The following is a 23,260-nucleotide window of genomic DNA, read 5'->3' on the forward strand; positions in this document are numbered from 1 at the left end:
TTAGCACTACCTTAATTTCAAAAGAACATTCTCATGGAAATAATTTGCTTGTGGTTTTGATCCTTTTTATGTTAGGAGGTGATAATCTTAATACCTATCACTTGAGGATTATGCACGTTTCTTTTTGGGGGGCCTAAAAATATAGAGTATCATACATTGTCGTAAAATCAAATACTCATTTTTCACTATAAAATGCCATGTGCTCATAAATTCTGATTTCTTTCCTGCAGTTGTATGTTAGCACTATAGCTGTACTTGGATTTTCAGTTTAGAGCAGATTCATTGTCCACACCATAGCGTGCAGTCTTTAACGTCATAAAACCTTTTGTTTTGTCTTCATAGCATCTGCAGAAAAAGATACAATCAAGAATACCTACTCCAAAGTAATGGATGCATATGGGCTTCTGGGAGTATTAAGATTAAACCTAGGTGAGTAAGCTTATCTAAAACTTTAATTTCTCATTTGGGAAAGAAAACTGTGTTGCTTCTGCAAAACTGAACAGCTTAGCATCTCCAGAACAGGAGCTGTGCTTGCTTTTTTCTTTTGTCTCTGTAGGGTAACTTGCAAGTTTGGAGTGCTCCCAGAAATGAGGGAGTGGACAAAAATAACTTCCTTTTTCGCAATCCCTGTTACTTTCAGCGTAGTTTCTCCTATTTGTGTTTCCTTCTATTCTGTTGAAGTTGAGAATGGCTTCTTCGTGTTAATAACTTTCTCAGCCAAGTCAGGGTCAGACTGTGTGCACTGAAGAATACGAATATGTCAGCATCACAGTCTAAGATCAATTCTCTTACGTGTGCCTTTTTTGCTTTTCCAGGAGACACGTTGCTGCATTATTTGGTTCTAGTAACAGGATGCATGTCTGTGGGAAAGATTCAAGACTCCGAAGTCTTTCGAGTTACCTCCACTGAGTTCGTATCGTTACGAATCGAATCAACAGATGAAGATCGTATTTCAGAAGTGCGCAAAGTTTTGAATTCAGGCAACTTTTATTTTGCATGGTCTGCCACTGGTGTCAGCTTAGATCTTAGTCTCAATGCTCACCGCAGCATGCAAGAGCACACCACTGACAACAGGTTTTTCTGGTGAGTTCACAGTGTGCTTTATCAGAGGTTCTTTAGATTTAGATCAGGCGTTCTGTAGATTAATGTATGTCTGTGCAAACTAAGCTGTGCTAAGTCTTCAACTCTGTTTTCATCAGCTCTTAAATGTAGGCCTCGCAAATATTAATTAGCTACAGAGCATCATTTTAACTCTGAGGACATAAGTATGATGATCTTAGTGATACCATGTTCTGTGGCCACTTAGTATTTCCTAATTGGATGAGACAGATTTTTACTGCTTCTGATACGATACTTTGATCTGAACAGTCTTTGTGATGTGATGTTTCAGCTTTGGTGTCTTTTAGTTCTTCATAAGTATGTTGATTTTTTTTTAAAATGAGTGAGTAATGGAACTTCGACAAAAATTGAATCGTAAGAGCATTCTGGATGCTAAAATGGTGGGGGTTTTTAACATGTACTTTCCAAATGAGTTTTCATGTGTTAAAGCGCTGTAAAAGTTTTATCACGTGGATAATTGTGTTGTTGCTAATTTTGCTGAAACAGAGCAGGTATGTTACACTACAATACACATTGCTTGGCCACTGAACTTACTATCATTTTGCAGAATATCTTTCAATAAGATACAAGGTTTTCACACAAAATTCTTGATTAAGGGAATACTGATGCTTCTACCAATAAACAGAAGGTGATCATCCCCTCGTATTCAGCACTTGTGAGGCCGTGTGTACTGGGTCCAGTTTTGGTTTCTTCACTACAATAAATATATTGAGACCTGGAGTGTGTCCAGAGAAGGACAGTGAAGCTGTGAGGGGTCTGGAGCACAAGTTTGATTGGGAGTGTTTGAGGGAGCTGGAATTGTTCAGCCTGAAGAAGAGGAGGCTCAGGGGAGACCTCGTAGTGCTCTACAATTGACAGAAAGGAGGTTGTGGCAAGATGGGTGTCAGGCTTTTCTTGCAGGTAATAGCAATGGGACGAGGTAATGGCCTCAAGTTGTGCCAGAGAAGGTTCAGGTTGGACAGTAGGAAACATTTCTTTTCAGAAGGGCTGGTTGTGCATTGGAACAGGCTTTCCAGGGAGAGCATGGAGGCATTCAGTAAACGTGTAGATATGGCAGTTAGGGGCATGTTTTAGTGGGGATGGGTCAATGATTGGACTATTATCTTACTATTTTTTTCCATTCTTAATGATTTTGTGATTCTATGAAATAATGCTGGTGATGCATTCTGAACTTTAGAAACGGTGAACAAATTCTGCTCACCTATTTTTCAGTCTTGTTTAAAAAGCATGCTACCAAGTCTTCAGGACCCTTCCAATGGTCATGGACACATGTATAATTTTCAACAAGTGAAAAACTCTCTTTGCTCTCTTTTCTATTCAATATGCAAGGCCTGGAATACTGTTGCCACTGTTTTGTTCAGATAGAGGAGCATGATCAGATTGTTATGTTAAAGCAAATATGTGTATCAGTACTGAAAATGAGTTGTAGTCTTCAGCGACTTACATGTTAAAGTAGATTTAAAGGAATTAAGGGATCCTAGCTGTGTATCTTTGTGTCTGGAAAAGGGCTGTTTGTAGGTCAGTATTTCAAGGAGTGGTGGTGTGTGCTGATCCTGTCCAAATCAGATTGGCCTTGCATTTTGTCCCTTGATGTAAAACTTATCAGCTTTTGTTGTTGGTTTTTTTTTCCCCAGTAAGAATCATTCTTAATAGAAGGAAGATGAATTATCACAGATTCCAAGACCAAATATTCTGATTATGCATTTCAGTGAGCTCTTGTGGGCTTTTTCTATTCAAAAATCCCAGTCTCAAGTTACCCAGGGAGGAATGTTGTTCATTTTCTTACCCTTCTATTGTAACGCATCCACGTACTTATTTGTAAAATGAAAGTATTCACGTGATTTGAATGTTTATTAATGAATATTTTTTAAAGCAGCTCATGTGTTTGATAAGTTGCAGGTTTATTTTATTTTTTCTTACTTAGAAGTTTAGAATGAAAAGGCTGAAATTAAAATAAATACTTTCAGCCATTACACCAAACTTTATTTGCAATTGTGGTAGAATTTTCTGGGCACTGTCAGCAGTTCTCTTACTAGAGTTTGCTTTTTTTTTTTTTTTTTTTTCTTTTTTTGCTGTACAGAAAACTTTACTTCCCTTTTATACAACAAATGTTTCCAAAGAAAAACAAAACCTCAGTAGAGTGAAACACCAATTCTCCCAAATCCCAACAAATCCCAGCTCTATTTACTCACTACAGCATTAATGGGTACTACTTAATGTATAGGTATATCCAGATTGTGGATCTTCCTTTTGTTTCATCAGTCACTGGTATTAGAAATAGGTATATGCAATATAAAATGCAGCCACATGTGGCCCTGAAACTGATATTTACAGAGTTTTGAAAATCAATTGGTTATGAATGTGTTCCTGCTTTGGAGTGTTTTTTCTCTTTTCTTTTTTTCTCTCCAGTTGAAGAGCAGATGCTATTGGTTGTTTTTTTTAGTTGTTTGGGTTTTTTTAGGATCATTAAAATTCATGACTTACTGTGCCATCATCAAAGCTATTCCCTTGTAAACTCTGCTATTTTAAGTATGTTTAAGTAAGAATTACATCATGTAACTATGACATATTTTTTTCCTTTTCTCATTTGTATTAGTGGGCATAGGGTATAAAAAGGTAGCATCTGGTGTTAACAAATTGAGCTGTGCTTTATTTTCTTCCCATATACATATATATATATATATATATATATTTATTTATTTATTAATTTATTTTTTCCTGATAGGAATCAGTCACTGCATTTACATTTGAAGCACTATGGAGTGAACTGTGATGACTGGTTGTTACGTCTCATGTGTGGAGGAGTGGAGATCAGGACGATTTATGCAGCTCACAAGCAGGCAAAGGCTTGTCTCATTTCACGACTAAGCTGTGAGCGAGCAGGGACCAGGTTTAACGTCCGGGGAACCAACGATGATGGTCACGTTGCTAACTTTGTTGAAACAGAGCAGGTATGTCAGACACAGTGCACATTCACTTGGTGAGCTCAGTGTAAGTTTTTGTGGTAATGTTTTTTTTTCTTCCCCAAATCCAACAGGTTATGAATTGAGTCTGTAACCAGCAGATATGAAAATAGTTCCTTTGCTGCTAAATGAGGGATCTAAGTAGGTTACATAATTCGCTCATCTTGGTTTTTAGTGTAGCTTAAGGTCAGGGCATGCGTGGGTCTGAGTTTCACTAGCTTAAGTAGGTGTTACCCATCAGCTGAACTGCTGCTGTAGGTGGCCATACTTGCTTTTAGCTTCAGCTGTAGGTGTGCTTCTTTTAGCCTGAGCTTAATTGTAAACATCAGCAAAAGAGACTTTGGCAGATACATGTCGTCTGGTGCCTGGGGAAAGATAAAAGCATTCCTGTGGTTACTTAATATGGCTCAGAAAGGTAGTCTTTAAAGCCACTGTAATTCTGCTGCATTTGGTTGCATTTCCTTGCCCTTATTATTATACTGAAATGCAGGAAGCCATTAAATCATTCTTTCAGCTTTTTTTTGCCCACTTCTTATGATAACCTGGTTACCAAGATGTTGTTCCTGCAAAAGTATTCATGTGAGTAGGTATTTTTGATTGACTCACTGCAAATCCTAGGTGACTTCAGTAGGATTTTATCTAGCTGGAGCTCTGCCCATGCACATCTAGTTTTGGGAGTGTAGTTAGAATGCTGTTCCTGTGGTTTCTCAGCGCAAGCCTCCTTCAGATAATGTCACTAGATGTCTGTGGCATATCATCATCACACTGAGTTTCCTTTCCCTTATACTCAACAGACAATTGCATTTCATATTCTGGTGCACAAAATCTGTGCAGGTGTTCTGAGTAGGCTGCATTGTTATTTTCTGTGCACTGGTTTACATTTCAACTATTATGGGTCTTGTGATGTAGGAAACAAAAACTTTACAGGAAGCTATCAAGATTTCAAAATAATTAGTTACTCTTAGTACAAAAGTCATTCAGGCCCAAGTAATAAAATCTTGCAATATTTTCTCAACCTTTCTGAACCATTTTTCCACAGGAAGCATAGAAGTGCCAGAACTACTTATGAATTGTTCAAATCTGAAAGAGGAATAAATGTGAGGAAAACAAATGGTGTTTTGCATGGTGGAATAGGCAGTGTGTAAATATATTTTGTTTGCTGCATGTCTAGCTAAGGCTAACAAATTTAAAACCTCCATACATTCCCTAATGCCTAGTAATATTGTGTGTTGGATTTTTTTCCTCAACAGGTAATATATTTAGATGATTCTGTGTCATCTTTCATCCAGATTCGAGGGTCTGTTCCATTGTTTTGGGAGCAGCCAGGCCTGCAGGTAAGCGGGAGATGGATCTAATTATAATTCCTCCCCATGTGTTCTTAAGCATCATGGAGTAACTTCTAGGCTCTTCTGCAGTTAGCTACCCACATGAGGTTGCCATTGGAAGCAAGTTGATGCTGTTATTCAACATAACAAATCTGCTACTTTTGAGTCTCTGAATGCTGTCTTGCATAAGTTTGAATGTCCATTAATTTGAGATGTTTTGTTTTTGAAGTTCTGAGATTTTCTGTTTTAATTTAAATAGCTTTTTCAAAATACATTATCTAAGAGTATGCTCAGAGACTGGTTCAGAGACTCTGAATTATTCTTATGTAAGGTTTTTCAGGAATTCACGAGTGCCAGCAATATAGTTTAATCCCAGTTTTCTTGGAATAGGGATATCAGCAACTACTATTGGGTTATAACTTTTATAGAGAGTTTTTTTTTAAAGTTCATGCTTCACAATTTAGGTTCTTTAAGCTGGGCATATAAGCATTTTGCAATAGACCCTCTAAAACGTTTGTTGTTTTTTTTTTTTCTTTTCTTTTTACAAAAGTGAAATGAAACTTCAGGAAAGCCAATAAAAGAATGCTCATCATAGCCAACAATAAATTTGGGGGAGTTGGTTTAGATAGCGTAACGAATTTTTAGGCCATCTTTAGACATTCAGGATTAAGTGGTCTTGGAAGAACAAGTCAAATGTGTTATGACAAATGGTTTACTGTTCATGTTACAGGTGGGATCCCATCGTGTCAGAATGTCAAGGGGTTTCGAGGCGAACGCACCAGCTTTTGACAGGTGATGTCTTGAGATTTTGTGAAGGTGTTACGAGCCTCTGATAAGTGATATATCAATGTGCTGGGATGTATTATTTCAAGCAGGAGGCTTTGCCCATGCAAAAGTGTGATTCGCCAAAGCAGCAGAGTGTCTGGGAAATCTTTTCAAAAACTTTTGCAGGTTTTCTTGTGCCTTTGAGTGCTTTGTTGAGAAGTTTGAAAAAAAAAAATGTAAGACTGTGAAATGCTTCATTAAATTTAGAACAAAAATTATAGGCGCACAGTGAACAATCCGTATTTGTCAGCTGCTGTTGTAGAAGTAAAATCTATACTTTGATTTTATTCTTAACACGACCATTTCACAACATTGTGATTTTAAGTACATGCATTTTGTCAAACAGCGTTTTTGATGCTATTATCTGAGTTAAAGAGCCATCAATTGTTATATGCTGTTATTGGATTACACTGGCTTATATGGCCATAACATAATGTAAGACTTGCTGGAGATGTTAGAATCTCCACTATGTTTGTGTCAGTGTTCCACACAGTCATGTTAATTTTCAGCATGAGCATTTTCAGAAAATGAGTGTGGAATTGTTCTTCTGTTAACAGGCATTTCCGAACTCTTAAAAATTTGTATGGCAAACAAATTATTGTGAATTTACTTGGGGCAAAAGAAGGGGAGCACATGCTCAGCAAAGCTTTTCAGGTAAGAATTATCTTTCTCTCATGGTGCTTTTCCTTGGAATTGGAATGTGTGCTGTGAAGCTTTTACGTAGCCTTTGAAAAATGAAATAAATACTGGTATACCCAGCAACAGCTACTGCATGGAGTTAAAGAAGTATCTATCCTAAAAGTACTGCTTAAGATAAATAGTGTGAATTTTTGAAAGCTATTTACAATTATGGCTTGATTGTGTGCAGACTGATGACTTCGCTGAAAAATTATCACATAGACAATATTGAGAGATCTGCAGTTATTCTTATGTTTTGTGCTTGTTAGGCTTAATTGTAAAGGAAATCTTTTTTGCCCTGTAATGCTGGTAAATGATCCTTCGTGACTTTTCATAATATTGTATTCCTTTTTAAAATCTTCCCTTTTGAATTCTGGGGTACATTACTTAATATTTTTTAAAAATTACAAATTTTGCATATAGATTTAAAATCTACTTTGTGATTAAATTGGAGCTTTTGTTCAGAAGGCATTCACTGTAGCTGGCCTGTGTTACAAATTCATGCTAGGTAGTTAAAAACAACTGTCACGTAGCTGTCCTCAGATTCTGCCAACATGAGCAGCCTTCTTTGAAGCCAGAGAACATTGCAGCAGCCATGTGTTGCTTTTCCTTTCCTTCTTCCCTTTCCCTTTGTATTACAGTAGTTGAATGTTTTAGGCCATTTGCTAGCATCTTTTCTGAATCCAGGCATCCTGGCAGGAGATGTTATTGTTTGCAGATGTGTATTGCTGTGTATTAATACAGCTCATGACTCTACCATTCCTCTATCACCAAAGGTTTTGTGAACAGTTTTATGATTTTTCAGGGAAATGAAGGGGAAATTTTACTCGAACTGTCCTCCACAGCAATCTAAATTATTTGTCTGTTTTGTCTGTTATTTCTAAAATGGTGGGTATAGCGGAAGGGCTTAGTAAAGGGAAATGTTTTAACAGGAGAAGCTGTCGTGTGTGTGATTGGTGATCCTTAGTATAGTAAGCAAAACAAAAACAAAACAAAACAACAAAATGCTATCTTGTTTGTGACAAGAGAAAAATAGAAACAAAGGTGAAATATTTGTCAGTTTGGAGTGGTTTGTTGCACAGTAGCGATAAAACAACGTAGAGGGCACAGAATATCTAATAAAACTGCTTTTAAAATGTTTAAATTCTTGTTTAGCCTCTTGTTCAATCTCGTTTTACTTATGTTACTCCGTGATCATGTATTAGCATATTTATGTTCTTTTCTTCTCTATTTACAAAACCAGAGCCACTTAAAAGCATCTGAACATTCAGCTGATATAAAGATGGTGAACTTTGACTATCATCAAATGGTTAAAGGTGGAAAGGCAGAAAAACTGCACAGTGTGCTTAAGCCTCAAGTCCAGAAATTCTTAGAATGTGGATTTTTTTATTTTGATGGAAAGGAAGTAAAAAGGTTTGCATTATCTTTCTTTCTTTCTTTTTTATTTTCCTGTGTATTTACTCAAATTAAATTATGGTTCTGAGGTGCTTTCAACCTCGTAGCCAGAAGAGAAAAATATTTCTGGTTATGTTATTGTATTTCTATTGTATACAAGATGATAATGTTCAGCAACTAAGTATGAATCACTTATTTTATTAAAACTTTGTCTTGCTGTGAATATGCTCTGAAAGTCTTGATGGAAACAGCCTCTGAAGCATTGGTGGGATATGACTTAATTTCAGGTTCTTTGTTCTCTTGAACTCATCATTTTGTGAATGTGGTCAGTTGTCCTTTTTCTTGAGTGTGCTCCTATAGGATTGAAGGATGAATGCCTTTTCCCATTCCTTGTATAACTTATTCATATTTTCCTCAGCAATGGAGCATGCTGTTCTCAGTTTGTTGTGAACGTCAATTTTTCAGTGCTATCTTCCTTGAAATTTCTTTGTTTGGATTCCCGCCAGTTGACATATTTGGTTCTCCACAAAATGAGTCACTCACAATAGCCATATGAGTTTTAAATATAATACATTATAATACCTTCTTATTGTATGATCTTTACCCAAGATAAATGAGTTTCAGAGGATTTCAAATAAGGCTTTGCAGCTGGGGAGAATTATTATTTGGGAAGCATCATATTGAGATGTGAGAAATGCATCTTACTGAGGTGCAAAAAACATATGTTGAAATGTCCTTATGGGGAAAAAAAAAAAGTGAACAGTCAGCTATTCATTATCCTTGTAGGCAAGATTCATTACTGAGTTTTGATCAGCAATCTGTGCTTTTTGCAGATCATGTAAGAACGTATTGCTGATGTAGCAAATACAGCTAGTGGTGGAAGAGGAGGCAAAGGTAGTCTAGAGAAACATTTTCAGCAGCTGATATTTGCTTTAAGTCACGCGTTTCTAATTTTATCATATTTTTAGCTCTAACTTCTGTTAAAGAAATAAATTCTTTCTAGCACTTGTGGAAGTATTGAGATACTTCCATGATACCCCGTGATAGCAGGGGTGCATGTTGTATTTCATATATTCTTGTCCTTATTTCCCCTTTCTTCTTCCTAGAGCAAAGATCTCAGCAGGAAAAGGCAGGGCTAGGAATGGGCAATGTTCCTGCTCTTCTCCCCTTCACACCCTTCCTCCATTTAATTAACACCAGGGTGGAGCATTTCTGTGGGATTTTCCATGACAAGCATTGAGTGAAGGGATGTTGCCATGGCCTGGGTTCTGTCTGCTGATACAGTGGGGGAGGAGAGAGTTCCAGTGCTGCTCTGCATCCTGACTTCACTGCGGGACTGTGTCCTGCAGGGGCAGGTTTCAGTAGACCTGAAGAAGTTTAGATTTAGTAGAATGGTAGTTTAGAGCACATCCCCACCTCAAAACACTATTTGTATTCTCACAAAAGTTTTTAAAGCTTTTTTTTACTTTTGTTTTACATCCTAAAAATAGTGTAGCCCTATCACTTTGTGGGGCTATTCGATCTTGTCAGAGATCCAGATAGTATCATCACCTCTCAAAATGACTGACAGCAAAATAGGTTGTGACTTGTGATAGCTTTAAAATTACTTGAAGATTATGGACCATCTCCATTGTAGAATGTGAGTTTTCCCTCTAATACTGATAGCAAGTTTCTATTTCAATAAAATATAGACATAGTAACAGAATAATCTCGACAAAGATTTTTCAGTATTTTCAACAATTTTCTGATTAGTTGTTCAAGCTGAGTAAATGTTATCAACCTTTACTGACTTAATTGGACAAAGGGGGTAGTGGGAATGACAAAAGATAGGAAAAGCATAGATCACTGGGAGAACATCAGATGTTTATCCTCGTAGCCAGCCAAGAAGAATGTGAACATTGCCTAATATGACCCTTCTGAGAACTTTTTAGCAAAGATGAACAGGCTTCTTTCAAAGAAGGGGACTGCTTTAGGGATCCTGAGGGCATCAGTCATCTGTCTATCTAAAGGGAAGAGTTTTAATTTTCATTCGTGTTTGGGGAGGAAAAGTAAAGAGAGATTGAAATTGAATTTAAATTTATCACAATTTGTTACTTTTATTAGGACAGTTCTTTTTATTTTTTCTTTGTTTATCATTTTTGTAATTATTTCTCTCTGAAGTTCTTACAAAATGTGTTAGCTAGATTCTTTAAAAATGAAACTTACTGTTGCATAACAGCTTAACCAAGAAAGCAAGGAGAACTGCAGAAAAACTTAAAGGCTCGTCTTATTAGCAGAAAACGAATTACTTTTGTGTAGTCAGTGCTGTTGCAAAATTACTGCTGTTATCATAGCTAACCCTCTATTGCTGATGCATTTATAAATGCACTCAAGATGAGAGTAACAACGCAGTGACAATGCTGTGATGTACTATTCTGGTTCAGATCTTAATGTCCCTGTCTCTGCTGATGATGTGCATTAAATGAGTTATTTCAGTTGTTTTCTGTTTCTGTCTCTCGTTGTCCTTGGCACAGATCTCAAAGTGGTACTGTCAGAACAAACTGCTTGGACTGTCTGGATAGAACAAACAGCGTGCAGGCTTTCTTTGGCTTAGAGGTAGGAAAAACAATGTGCATTTCCAGATACAGAACTGTTCCTGATACTTCTGTAGGAAGTAGACTGTAAAAGTAGCTGTACCTTCCACACGATAGCTGAATAAAAATAAATGGTAGGTGGCCTTTTGATTTATAGCATCATACTCTCTTGTTTTGTGGGCAGCCAGCTCTTAGTTTGATGAAGCAATAGTTGTGCAGTAATTGCAATTACACAACTGTCACTTAGCGTTATGAAAAACGCTTCGCTCTTTGTTAAGTGTCAGTTTGTCTTTTAAGATTGAGGATTGCAACTACAGAATAGGTAGTGGTGGTGCAGTCCTTCACAAAACACTCACCGTTACTCTGTTAGAGTCACAGAATCCTTAGAGTTGGAAGGAACCTTTGAAGACCATCTAATCTAATGCAGTGAACAGGGACATGCACAGCAGAATCAGGTGCCCAGAGCCTGATCCAGCCTCACCTTGAAAGTCTCCAGTGATGGAACATCAACCACATCTCTGGGCAACCTGTTCCAGTGCCTCGCCACTGTCACTGTGAAAGACTATCCAATCTAAATGTACACTCTTAGAGTTTGAAACCATTTTCTCTTCTAAGAGATGAAGCTCTTCATAAGAGATTACAGTTCCCAGCATCTGCTAGTCCTCTCATCTTGTTTCCACATCTCTGCACTGTGAATTCTTTGTAGAAGAATGTTGTGGTTGTAGCTTTGGCTACGGTCACATTGTGTAGTTCACCTGTACTGTGGGATTCAATTCTGTTACCAGGCTCTGCTTCAGTAAGTTGGCTTGCTATTGAAACACTGTGAAACATTGGATTTTAATGATATTACAGTAGGATTTGTAGTGTAATAGAAAGTATAGTGTAGTACTCACACAGAAGACATAGATTTACAGCTCTACATTTGCCTTTGTAATACCTTTTAAGGAGCTGAATTAATAGTATTTTTTTTTCAGGCTAAGTATGTCAAACTTTTCCTTGGTGAGAGCTAAACTGTGATTTCTGCTAAAATTCTAAAATTCATTCATAAGCAGGAAAAATCTAAGTCCTACCAACTGCTTTCTTAATTTTAAAAGACTACCACCCTAAATCTTTTTTCTTTTTTTTGTTAATGATATATATTCTCTTGATTTGTGAACCGTGGACAAACAGCTGACATAACAAAATGAAATACACAATTCCTGGAATTTTTTTCCTCATTTATTTCTACTTTAATTCTCTCTACAAGTTCCTTTTCTGTCTGTTATTTGTTCCCGTCTAACCTTCAGAATATGTCTGTGCATAATTCTGTCTTCATCATTTTAGGCCCCTTCTCCTTGCCAGCGGGCACTTCAAGGTGTTAAAAATGTTCTAAAACACTTGAAAGCAGCTTCTTCATTAGCTTTAATCATTAGTATTTAGTTTCACTATTTTGATAGCAACAAACTTAGTTGATTTTTTTTTTTTTCTAAGTAAACTTGATTCTGGGATTTTGGGAAAGGTACAGTAGTTCAACAGTAGTTCATTTCTACTTCCCTGGGCATAATGCTGTGTTTGAAATGTCATATTATTTTACATTTAAATGCATATATATTTCATATATACCTATAATATAATTGCATTCAATGTAGAAGGCACAGTAAAAAAAATAATAAATAATTGAAGTATACTGACTGTAAGTGTGAAGATTGCGGTTTGTCAGATAAAAATTGCACATGAAAACAGAATGAATGATAGCAGTCATTGCAGTTTCACTCATTGCAGAGCTCTGTTCATGTTGCATTCTGGTAATAGAGGTTGATGTGTTTGCTTGTACACTTTATGTTGGGAAGCATAAGTAGTCCTATTTCTAAAAGATTTAAATAGAAAGACTTAAGAATCAAAGCCAGCCTACCTTGTGACATGGCAATTTTTAGGTAAAAATGTTTAAGATTGTTGACATTTTCCTGTATTTCTACCTGCTTTTAAAACAAAGTGAAATGCTGAAGCTAAAGCTCCAGATAGAATACAATCAAACATGGCATGGTATTTGTTCAGTATTATGTATCTGGGTATAAAGCAAAGATTTTTTGGGGGGCGGTTGTATATATGCTCAAAAAATGTGATGTACTTTTTAATAAATATATTAGAAAAACATTAAAGATCTTTCTCTTGCAAATGTTGCCTTCAACTGTTGCAGATGCTAACAAAACAACTGGAGGTGTTAGGATTAGCTGAGAAGCCTCAGCTGGTTACTCGCTTTCAGGAAGTTTTCCGATCCATGTGGTCTGTGAATGGAGATTCTGTCAGTAAAATTTATGCTGGGACTGGAGCCCTTGAAGGAAAAGCCAAGGTAAAGTGCATTGTATTTGAATCTTCATCAATTTCCAATGTTTGTTTATTTTTTTTTTTAGATTCTTTCATGGATTTAAGAAATATTTTTTTAAAAAGTGTGCTTTGGTTGTAATCTTAATAAGCCAGTGAATGGGGAAAAAGAAAAGCGTTTAATGAGAAAAGTTTGGTTACCTTGACAGCCAGATCTTGTGTCAGTACATCCTTTCTTAGCCATGCCCCTGCTTCCCAGATGATGCTACCCTCTAGGAAAGGATGAGGCTCAAAACTTTGATTTCTTTTGATCATAGCTCTAAAAAACGTATATTCAAATCAGCTCTAATCTCTTTGTTTCAATTTTCTGTCCGTACCTCTGCCTTCTACTGTTTCAGTTTCATTCAGTGCATCCCCTTGTTTTAAAATGTATTTCACTGCTCATTGTTGTCCATGCTTGTAGCATTTATTAACAGTGCTAAAATTCAGCAGGTTATGTTAAGGTGTTTTTCCTTTGCATGCTCATCTAGCTATTGCTTTTTAGTTCTGCAATTACTGGAAAAACAATAACAATCTCCAAAACCATCAATTTCTGTTTCTGCTTTCCTTTTTATGGAATATTGTCCTACTTGGCACTGTCATGCTCTGTTTCTCATCAGTTTGTTTTGTTTTGGTTGATGCGTGAGTGGTTCAAATTTCCTAATGCTTTCTCTTATTTCTCTTCTTAACAATGTTGCTTTTTTGTTTCTGTAATTCTCCACACGTAATACTTGTCAAGACAAAGAAAAAATGAACCGTGATTATTATTACCCTTAGTTCCTTCAAGAATCTCTTCTCATACAATTCCTTTTATTCAAGAATACACTGCTTCTCATTACGTGATCTCTGTTCAACTCATTTCCATATGTACTACGTATTCATAGTTGACTATTTTGTTTTTCACTGTTTCTTCATTTAAACCATATCAGGGTCTTTCTCTGCACAAATAGAAGGCATCACAAGTAAGCTACATTAAAAGAAAACAACTAAATGGGCTTGTTGCTGAATCTGCCCTTAATTGGTGCATCAAGGCCTTCTCATTTGGTAGTTGCTCATGTTTTAGTATAGAATGGAATTTTGTTACAAAACATTTAGTTTTACTTTATGTCAACTAGACCCTCGGGAAAGCTACAGTAAGTACTTTATGGAGTGTTTCCCCTTCTCCTGACTTTTTCATTCAACCTTATTTGTTTCTTCTCCTAAATTAATACTTTCCCTGGTGATCATTAGACTACTTAAAATTTTTACTTTGTGACAAGCATTTATTGTATTTGCACTTCAATTTTTAACATGTAAAACTCAGAGTATGTTCACTCTGTTGTTTTTATAATAATACAGAATAGTCCATCATTGTCACTGGGGTCCCAGTCCTGGTACAGCTGTCAGTGAGTACCAACTATACAGCTGTTAGGATAGTACTAACTACAGTATATTCAAAGGCAGCATCCCAGATAGAAATCCCTCAATTTGAAGAGGACCTCTAATACTTGCAAAGCCATCTGTTAGTTGCCATTCTTTCAGTGAAACTTGACCAGGTCACTGCTCAGTATTTCCATAGGCACTCTGCTAATATATTTTAAATTTTTGTTTTCAGCTTATTTTTCTCATTTCTCAAACGAAAGGTTTGTCAGTTAGATTCTTCAAAATCCAAGAGTACTTAGTAAAAACATGGAAATTTGGGATAGGAGAGAATGTATTTTGACCTTAAGCATGTTAATGTACTGAAAAACAGTCCTTTTTTAAAGAATGATAATACTTATTACATCTAACTCCTTACCTACTCTTTCTTTTGCTCTCTCTGGGTTCCTTTCAATTAATTGCCTGATATGTGAATGGTGAGTGTGTTTTTTGGATCATGTCTTAAGTCGTTCATTTTCTGACAGAAAACAAGCAGCATCCTATTAAAATCCTGTTGCAGTGGTATGCTCCCCACTTCATCCACATCGTCTTACAGAATCATGCTGCTAATCTGCTACTACTTATCCTTGATAAAGGAGTAATTCCTTTTCTTGTTACGTAGCACAGTTCAATGAACTAACCAGTGGATTGATTTTGTAGTTTTCTTAAGTTTTTGTCTTTTTTTATACGTGCATTTAAGAGACCTCCATGAACAATGCAAATTGTAAACTTGAAGCATTTTTAATAATACTATAATACCATGCAGCATCCCTGATGGATTCTGATCTATATTTCACATACATGCAATAGCACGTGTTTACACATGCTTTGCAGGTAAAATACATTTGTGTACACAAGATATGATAAGCCATGTAATCCAGAGAACATTTTTGTGCCTGTGAAGTCATTGTCAGTGATGTGCACGCAGTTTAACGCTGCTGGCTTTTGAGTCGAGTAGGATTCTGCATGACATGCTGTTTGCATTAGCCTCTGTAAGTCTGACCACGGCTACCTTTTGTAGTACCAGCACATCTTTTGGAGACTCTTCTTTCAGGTTGCTAGACAGTGTTGTACTGGAGCACTATTCCATTGCACTGCTGGTGTGCAGTGTGTGCAATGACAGTGTCTTGGTACGTATGTAGCTATAGATTAGTGTGTATGTTCCTTCTGGGATACTGCATGAGACTTGCATGTTACTTTAAAACATTGAGAAGTCTTAATAAATTGAACCTATCCCTTCTGTAACGTGGATATTTCAGAATATGGATTCTGAATTAATATGCTCATATATACATACATACATATTCATGTATCGTGACACCTGGACTGAAGTGCTCATTCATTTTTCACAATTTGGGGAAAAGCCCAAAATCCTGTATCGTGATCTAAACATGGCATTATATTGATTTAATTTTTGAAGACTAAGGGTTTAGGGGGAAAAATATATATATATATATATTTTAAATATATATTTTAAAATAATATTTTAAATATATATATATATAAATACATATATATTTATATATTCCCCTTCCAGTAGAATTTTACTTAATTAACTGTAATCATCTGGTTCTTAGATGTACCTTGAAGATGTTAGTATGTGGTTTAGCATTTTGGGGAAAAAAAAATGGTTGTAGTACAGTAGTCTCAGAAGGCTCTTATTTAACAGCAAGGGATGGAAACTGTCTTAGATTTTAAAATTATTAATGAGGTTAACAAAAATGTTACTGAATATTGCCAATGTTTCTATGAGCAATGTCCAACATAAAATATTTTATACGTATTCCTCCCTAACAGGCTGGAAAGCTGAAGGATGGTGCTCGTTCTGTGACCAGAACGATTCAAAATAACTTTTTTGATAGCTCCAAGCAGGAGGCCATTGATGTTTTGTTATTGGGAAATACCCTAAATAGTGATTTAGCAGATAAAGCACGGGCTCTCTTAACCACCAGCAGTTTACGCGGTATGTGTCTTTCAGGATTTTAATCTGTCTGATAACTAACTAGTTGGTGTAAGAAAGCTGTATGGAGTCTGTTGTTTCAAAGCAGTATTGCAAAGTGTAATAGCTTTTTTTATGTTCTGTTGGCTTATTAAAAGGTAAAAGTTACTTCTCCTTGACTAATATTACCAAACTAACATGCTGCAGTAATTTGTTTACTGTTCATATTTTGTTCATATCTGGTGGTTTAATAGGAAAATATCTGGGGAGTGTATTTCTCAAAACTCTACTGTAGTGCATGTGAGATAGTTGATTGTGAGATATGTTCACACCTTCAGATCCGTTTATAGTAAGCATTAGCTATGATAATTACATGCTGAATTTTGGGGAAAAGTAAATCAATAAATCCTGGTTTGTTTTAAAAATGTTTAAAATATAATGGTTTTTAAAAATGTTTTAAAATGGTTGTTTGCTGAATGTCTTTCTTTAGTTGATCTGTTATATCAGTGAAGAACTTCTCACTGTGGTGCTATACTAGATGCAAAACTTTTTTTTTTTTTTTTTTTTTTTTGCTAACTTAAGAGTGCTTAGTGATTGTATGTATCATTTTGGTTTCCTCTACTGAGGAGCAAACAGGATTTTCCTAAGAGAAGAAAATTTAAAATAATAGGAGCTATTAGAAAATTCTTGATGAATGAGAATGAGTTTCCATCACAAAAAAAAAAAATCTTTTCGAGTGTAAAGAGACCTTTCCCATGAGCATGTGCACCACCAAAATATTTCAGGCAATGGGTGACATTCTGCACTAGAATCAGAGAGAGATTTCAATGAGAAGTTCTGCTTAGGCACAGTCATGTGGGGTTTGGAGGGTATGGTTACCTGAATCTAGCTCACCTGATGAGAACGGGGCAATAGATCACAGAACCCTGCATTTCCAAACAGAGCCATAGGCTGTGCAATCCCCAGGAGTGCAGTCGTGTCCCATCCTTTTGAAACATGCAGGGAAGTAGCAAGTGATACAAGAAAACCCTCGCCCTGTTGCACTATACATCTTGTGTTCATCTAAGTTACTATGTATAACCCGAAAGTCTTTTCCTCTCATTTTTTTTTTTTACGGTGAGATTGCATTTTGTAACTTTTCCTGCATCAGAAACTTGCCTCAAAGCGAATGGAAAGTCCTTCTTGTTCCTTCTCACTTTCTCTGTGAATGCAAGCTGGCCTTTTGGTATTTGCAGCTCCTGCCAGTGGTAGAAGATGAGTCAGTCTTCACAGAGCATAAGTTCATTGCATTTTCTAGTAGGTGAGGTATAAGTAGGGCAAGAATGGAGACTTTGTCAATACTGTTGTGTAACTTTTTAGATTTTGCCGCATAAAAGATGTGCTTTAATTGATGTGAACAGTTATGTATAATAAATTGTATATTATAGCATGTTCTCTCTCAACTTTTTTTTTAAGCAATTGCCCGTTTGACTAATTCTTTTCTTGTTTCCTTCTTACTGCATCCGTAGTTTCAGAGCAATCATTACAATCAGGTATAGTATAGAAACTAAGCTGTAAATATCCAAGTAGCTGTTCTTCTCTGGCTTTTTTCTATGCCTATTTGCATAATAGTTGGTCTTGGGCTCACATTTTCTCTGTATTATTTGGACCTGACATTCCTATGCCACAAAATTCTGTAATATAAGGAAGTCTCTTTAATACAAGAGAAGTGAAAATACAAGAAGTGGAAAAGGTTACAGTTGTGCTCGGGTTTGGATTATAAAAGCATACAGCCAGTTCTTGGTTGTTTTATTTTGTTTTATTTTTGCAAATGCTTTATTCTAGCTGTAGAGGAACTTGCATTTTTATCTGATTTGAGAGCTTCAGTATTCTTGTTTTGTCAAACTGTTTGGTTTTGCTGGTCATATGAAGTAAAATTCTTTAATACAATTCGTAATTTTGTTGCTTTGCCTTTAGAAGGCTCTACCTGCTTGAGTCCTTGCAGGAGACTGACTGTGTTAATCTCCCAGTGATGGCTTATGTTGTACAAGAATGATCTGAAATAATGTGCTGACACGTGCTTTTGTGGAGCAAAAGTATAAGCAAAACTACTGAGATACAGTTACCTATGCATGCAACAGGAAAGTATTAGAGCATGTGTTTAGGTAGAACTCTCTGTGAAGAGAAAACTCAAAGAGGAACCATCATAGTTAGCATCATGTCTCAATATTAGGAGTTAATATCTTGACCACTGTTTTTTGGGCTTAAAATGAGATATCAGCTAGTGGAAATTATCCTTTCTGTTGTAATTCTGTCTGGTTACTCTATTTGGAGCTGCTCCATCTGAAGAGATGATTTGTATGCGCTATGTATTTTTAAAGGAGGACTGTCAGTACTTCTCAGCTTCATCACCTCCTTGCTCCTAGAAACTATTAGTTAAAAAGCAAAATTCCTATTGTATATTCAGATTTTACTATATGCTGAGAAAACTTAACACAATGACCCAGAAACTGCTGTTTTAATTGAGTTCATTGTGTTACTTTTTGGAAGTAATTTTGGTGAAGCCAGATTTAGGTGCTTAGTTTCTAGGTGAGGGGAAAAAGTAGATACTCGATACCTGGGAAGATAAAGGGAAAAGAAGAGGGAGTGAAAACAGAAGGCTACTAAACTGGGAAAATTATTTGAACAATTATTTAGGAATTATGGGTTTCTGCACAGTCTCCGTGGAACTCAGATACTCAGGTAGTAGCCATGTGCCCCATGTACTGCAGAACGAATGGGGAGCATCCTTGCAAGAAGCACTTAAGAAGTTGTTGTTGACTTGTTTTTTTGTTGAGATACATCAGAAGCTCCTTATAAATGACAATGACTCAGTAGGACTTGTAAATGTTTTTTTTTGTTTGTTTGTTTGTTTTTTTTTTAACTTACTGATATAATATTTTACTTCGGACTTCATCTGGATGCAGATTGCATATGGTGAAAAATGCCTGCAGTAATTTGGACATCGCAGCAAAAGAGTTCAGTTGCATTTTGAATTGATGTTTCTTTTGTGAAATTGATTTCCAAATGCGTACCTGCTTAGTATGAACAGCAGTTACAATGTTCTTGTTACAATGTAACATACAATGTAATTTATTGGGTTATTGGTGTTGTAGAGTGGGACAACTGTTTTGTTCAAAGGGTAATCAGCTAGAAATGTGAAGGAAAATAAATGTATGCAGGAGGCTCAGGAGCTCTGAAAAACCATTGGCTTACTCACTGTTTTGGAAAAAGGGGTGAAAATATCTTGGTTTTCCTTCATTATTCTCATTTTGAATGAAGAGTCATTCTCCAGTTTAGAAGTTCTTCTAGTGTAACAGTATCGATTTCATATCTGCAGTAAGCATGTTATCAGGTGCCTGATGAAATTGCATGCTGTTCCACTCTGCTTTTTCACATAAGGGACTCGTTACAGCACCAGGAGTTAAGTAGGCAGTAATCTGATCTTGTACGATAGGAAATGTGAATTATGTGGAGCAACTGTTTAAACTCAAAGTTAGTGCCAAAGGAAAAGGGGCTGAAGTGAAGAAGTCCAAGCTCAGTTTTTAGACTTGCTGGGAACACTACAAAGACTACTTTGTGCCTGTCTTCAGAGCCTCTCTGTGGTACCATTTTGTGTTCCTTGGGTTCAGCTCACCCATAGGGTGATTTGGGTACTTGCCTGAATTCTGGCTGCATCATTTCTTGGATTGGTTTCATTTCAGTGATCAAGTGCTGGGATAATTTCTCTTAATTTCTCTCTTTGACTCTCATTGGTGTTTGCAGCATTTGGTGGACTTCTTAACTTGACTGTTGCTTAGCATGTAGGTACTTCTGGTGGTAACCTTATGAAGGTGTGAGGTATTCTGCTGACTCCTTACAGTTTTGTTGACTTCATTTGCCTGGACTATGATAAGGAAATTAAATCACAAGCACAATCTGCTTGCGATACTCTCAGCGATACCAGTCAGTTTGCTGGCTCTTGTGTGTGGTTACCCCACATACAGACATATGATTCATTTAACAGTGTATTTATTCACAAATGTAACCACAAAAAATTTGACCCTGCTCACTAGAAATCCTGTTTGGGGATCTGAGTGACAATAGCGTGCCTGGTAATTGATCATTTTGCCAGACACCACACAATAGAGGAAAGAATTCTATCCAATGAAGTTTGCATGATTCTCATAAACTGATGACCATGATGGTCTTACAAGCAGATAAATTAATTTTGCTTGAGTGCAGTGCAAGCAATAGTGTTCACATCTAAAGCAATTTCTTTCCTACTTTGACTAGAGAAAAAACAATAGCATAATTAAGAGAGCGGTCTGTATATTTCAGGAAATATGTTTATAAAATACATATAGTTGTTATGCAGATCTGTGAAGGGAATTTTGGAATCCCTGTAACTTCAGTGTCTAAGCATTAAATATATACATTTCTCACAATGCCCTTTACAAGTAGGTCACTACTCTTTTTCCCATGTGTCACATAGTAAAAAGGCACAGAAAGGCTGAAATAGCAGAGAAGTTAGTTTTAAATCCTAGCTTACTTCCCTCATTAAAACAGAATTTCAGGAATTCAACTTACCTAAACAGCAATTTGGATTTGTGGTTTAAAAAGAACGTATTTTGATAAGATAATTTACCTTATCTGTTTTAGTGAATGGATCTACTTCAGTCATTTTTTCACTTCAAGAAATTGTTTGTAAATTGTTGTGTTGTTTAATGAGATTCTAATTTCATAAATGCAATCTGTATAAATGAGATAGATACCTGTGCTGGCATGTATTGGAAATAAATTTCCGTAGGGATTATAGATAGGCTAGAGAATGATGGATGTGATATATGATGATATATTAATATATAGAGAAATGTAGATATATAGTTATGTATAGTAATACATATATACACTATATATGTTATACCTATATAACATATGGCTGAATTTTATGCTAATATACATACTATATAAAATGCATAAAGTAATGTGTATTACTATATATGTAGCATGTATGAGTAGATATATGTTACATAATATATAATTTTGAACAAATTATTACCATCTTTTATTCAGTCGGTATCCTACCTAGGCAAATAAAATGTCTACAAATGTACTTCACCTGGTGAAATGCTGCATCTATTTTGCTTTCTCACTTTTTAACTTTCTGTATGTCTATGCATGGTTTTATTGCTTTTTTTTTTTTTTTTTTTAAGGAAAAGATCTCATTGCCAAGTATTTTGGGGGGAAAAAAAAAAGGGGAAAAAAAAAAAAAGAAATCCTATATAAGAATAACGTATGTTTACGTGTTTTTGCAGCATCTGTAAAAGTGCTGAAGAGTATGTGTGAAAACTTTTATAAGTATGCAAAACCGAAGAAAGTTCGAGTCTGCGTTGGGACGTGGAATGTCAATGGGGGGAAGCAGTTCCGAAGTATTGCCTTTAAAAATCAGACCCTCACTGACTGGCTTCTGGATGCACCAAGCATAGCTGGTATTCATGAATTCCAAGGTAAGATTTGTAGTCCGGCCTCTTTTTTTCTCTTTTTTTTAATTGAAAGCTCTCTTTCTTAATTAGACCGTGAACATGAGAATAAAAATATGAGGTCTTGGTTCCAGAGTTAATCGTAACCAACAAATGGCTTTTTCAATGTTTAAATGCAGATCGAAGAAGCAAACCTGTAGACATATTTGCCATTGGATTTGAAGAAATGGTGGAGTTAAATGCAGGAAACATTGTGAATGCAAGGTAGGTGATAAAATCTATGCAAAATTAATTCCACTGGCAGCTAGACTTAAGTATAATGCAATTTTTTCTCCGTAATTGTAAAGGTTGAGATTATTTTATGTTAATTGTGTATTCCTGTTCTCTCTGGCTGTGTCTGTGCTGAGACTGCAGAATCATCTCAGCTTTTGTTAGTGAAGCTGTGAACACTTGAGATTACTCAAAATAATCTCAAGGATCCCAACAGTCAGTACTTGGTAGAAATTTGCATTGCGCTGAAAAAGTTCAGTACTCTCTGAGTTTTGGGGTTTTTTTTGTTAAACACATTGAAAGAATTTCTCTCTGATGCTGGTGGATGCCATCCTAAGTGCTGGGAGCAGTGGGTTCTGTGAAATCCCTTTCAAAAGCATGAGTTGTTGGTATGCCTTTATATACTGTCTGGCATCAAATTTTGGTCTATATAAAACAAGTGCATTCTCTTATACTGTCTTTGCTGTTATCAAAAGCAGAAGTAACTTCTGAGCATAACTTGATCTATTTGTAGTTTGTTTTTAGCTCTGTCGTTCCATATGTTGCGTGTATATGTTACTGTGGGATTTGGGTTGTGTTGTTTTTTGCTCCTGGTGAAGTGGGATATGAAAATATACCTTTGTCAGTTCTGGATGATATGAGTGATGAAATCTTCATGTGTAATCTTAGGATTATATTCTAGGTCTATTTCTTTGTCCGTTGTTTTGTTTGTCTGTTTTGCGTGTTTTTCTGTTTTTTGTGAAGCTTAAATTCATCAAGGGAAAAAAAAAATCTGAAGCCTATTGCACTGTGTGCCTTTGCAAAAGCTTTTGTCCTGAGGACAAAGTGGCAGTTTGTTTCATCCACTAATTTGCACTATGCTAGCTCTGAGAACCATAGTCATGATGTCTTCAAGGAAGTTTCTTCTTGATCTAAGACCACAGACGGGTGTTTTCCAAATTTAACTTAGCTCTAG

At 36.1% G+C, this 23,260-nt stretch overlaps 1 protein-coding gene across 15 annotated transcripts in view; it reads left to right on the forward strand.

Annotated features, from left to right (window-relative positions):
- SYNJ1 (synaptojanin 1) overlaps nucleotides 1-23,260 on the forward strand; it is a 60,265-nt gene that overhangs the window by 11,391 nt on the left and 25,614 nt on the right. For 13 of the 15 annotated variants that reach the window (XM_052673918.1, XM_052673923.1, XM_052673919.1 and 10 more), the window contains 13 exons: nucleotides 343-429; nucleotides 816-1,083; nucleotides 3,845-4,070; nucleotides 5,333-5,416; nucleotides 6,138-6,199; nucleotides 6,790-6,886; nucleotides 8,154-8,323; nucleotides 10,819-10,900; nucleotides 13,055-13,207; nucleotides 16,414-16,579; nucleotides 18,064-18,087; nucleotides 21,871-22,062; nucleotides 22,215-22,299. In XM_052673918.1, the coding sequence (XP_052529878.1) occupies nucleotides 343-429; nucleotides 816-1,083; nucleotides 3,845-4,070; nucleotides 5,333-5,416; nucleotides 6,138-6,199; nucleotides 6,790-6,886; nucleotides 8,154-8,323; nucleotides 10,819-10,900; nucleotides 13,055-13,207; nucleotides 16,414-16,579; nucleotides 18,064-18,087; nucleotides 21,871-22,062; nucleotides 22,215-22,299 (1,696 nt within the window). The remainder of the gene's footprint in view (nucleotides 1-342; nucleotides 430-815; nucleotides 1,084-3,844; nucleotides 4,071-5,332; nucleotides 5,417-6,137; nucleotides 6,200-6,789; nucleotides 6,887-8,153; nucleotides 8,324-10,818; nucleotides 10,901-13,054; nucleotides 13,208-16,413; nucleotides 16,580-18,063; nucleotides 18,088-21,870; nucleotides 22,063-22,214; nucleotides 22,300-23,260) is intronic. The other 2 variants (XM_052673913.1, XM_052673914.1) reach the window with 2 other exon arrangements.

The sequence above is a fragment of the Tympanuchus pallidicinctus genome, unplaced genomic scaffold (genome assembly GCF_026119805.1).
Source record: "Tympanuchus pallidicinctus isolate F22 unplaced genomic scaffold, pur_lepc_1.0 scaffold14, whole genome shotgun sequence".
Taxonomy (NCBI): Eukaryota; Metazoa; Chordata; class Aves; order Galliformes; family Phasianidae; genus Tympanuchus; species Tympanuchus pallidicinctus.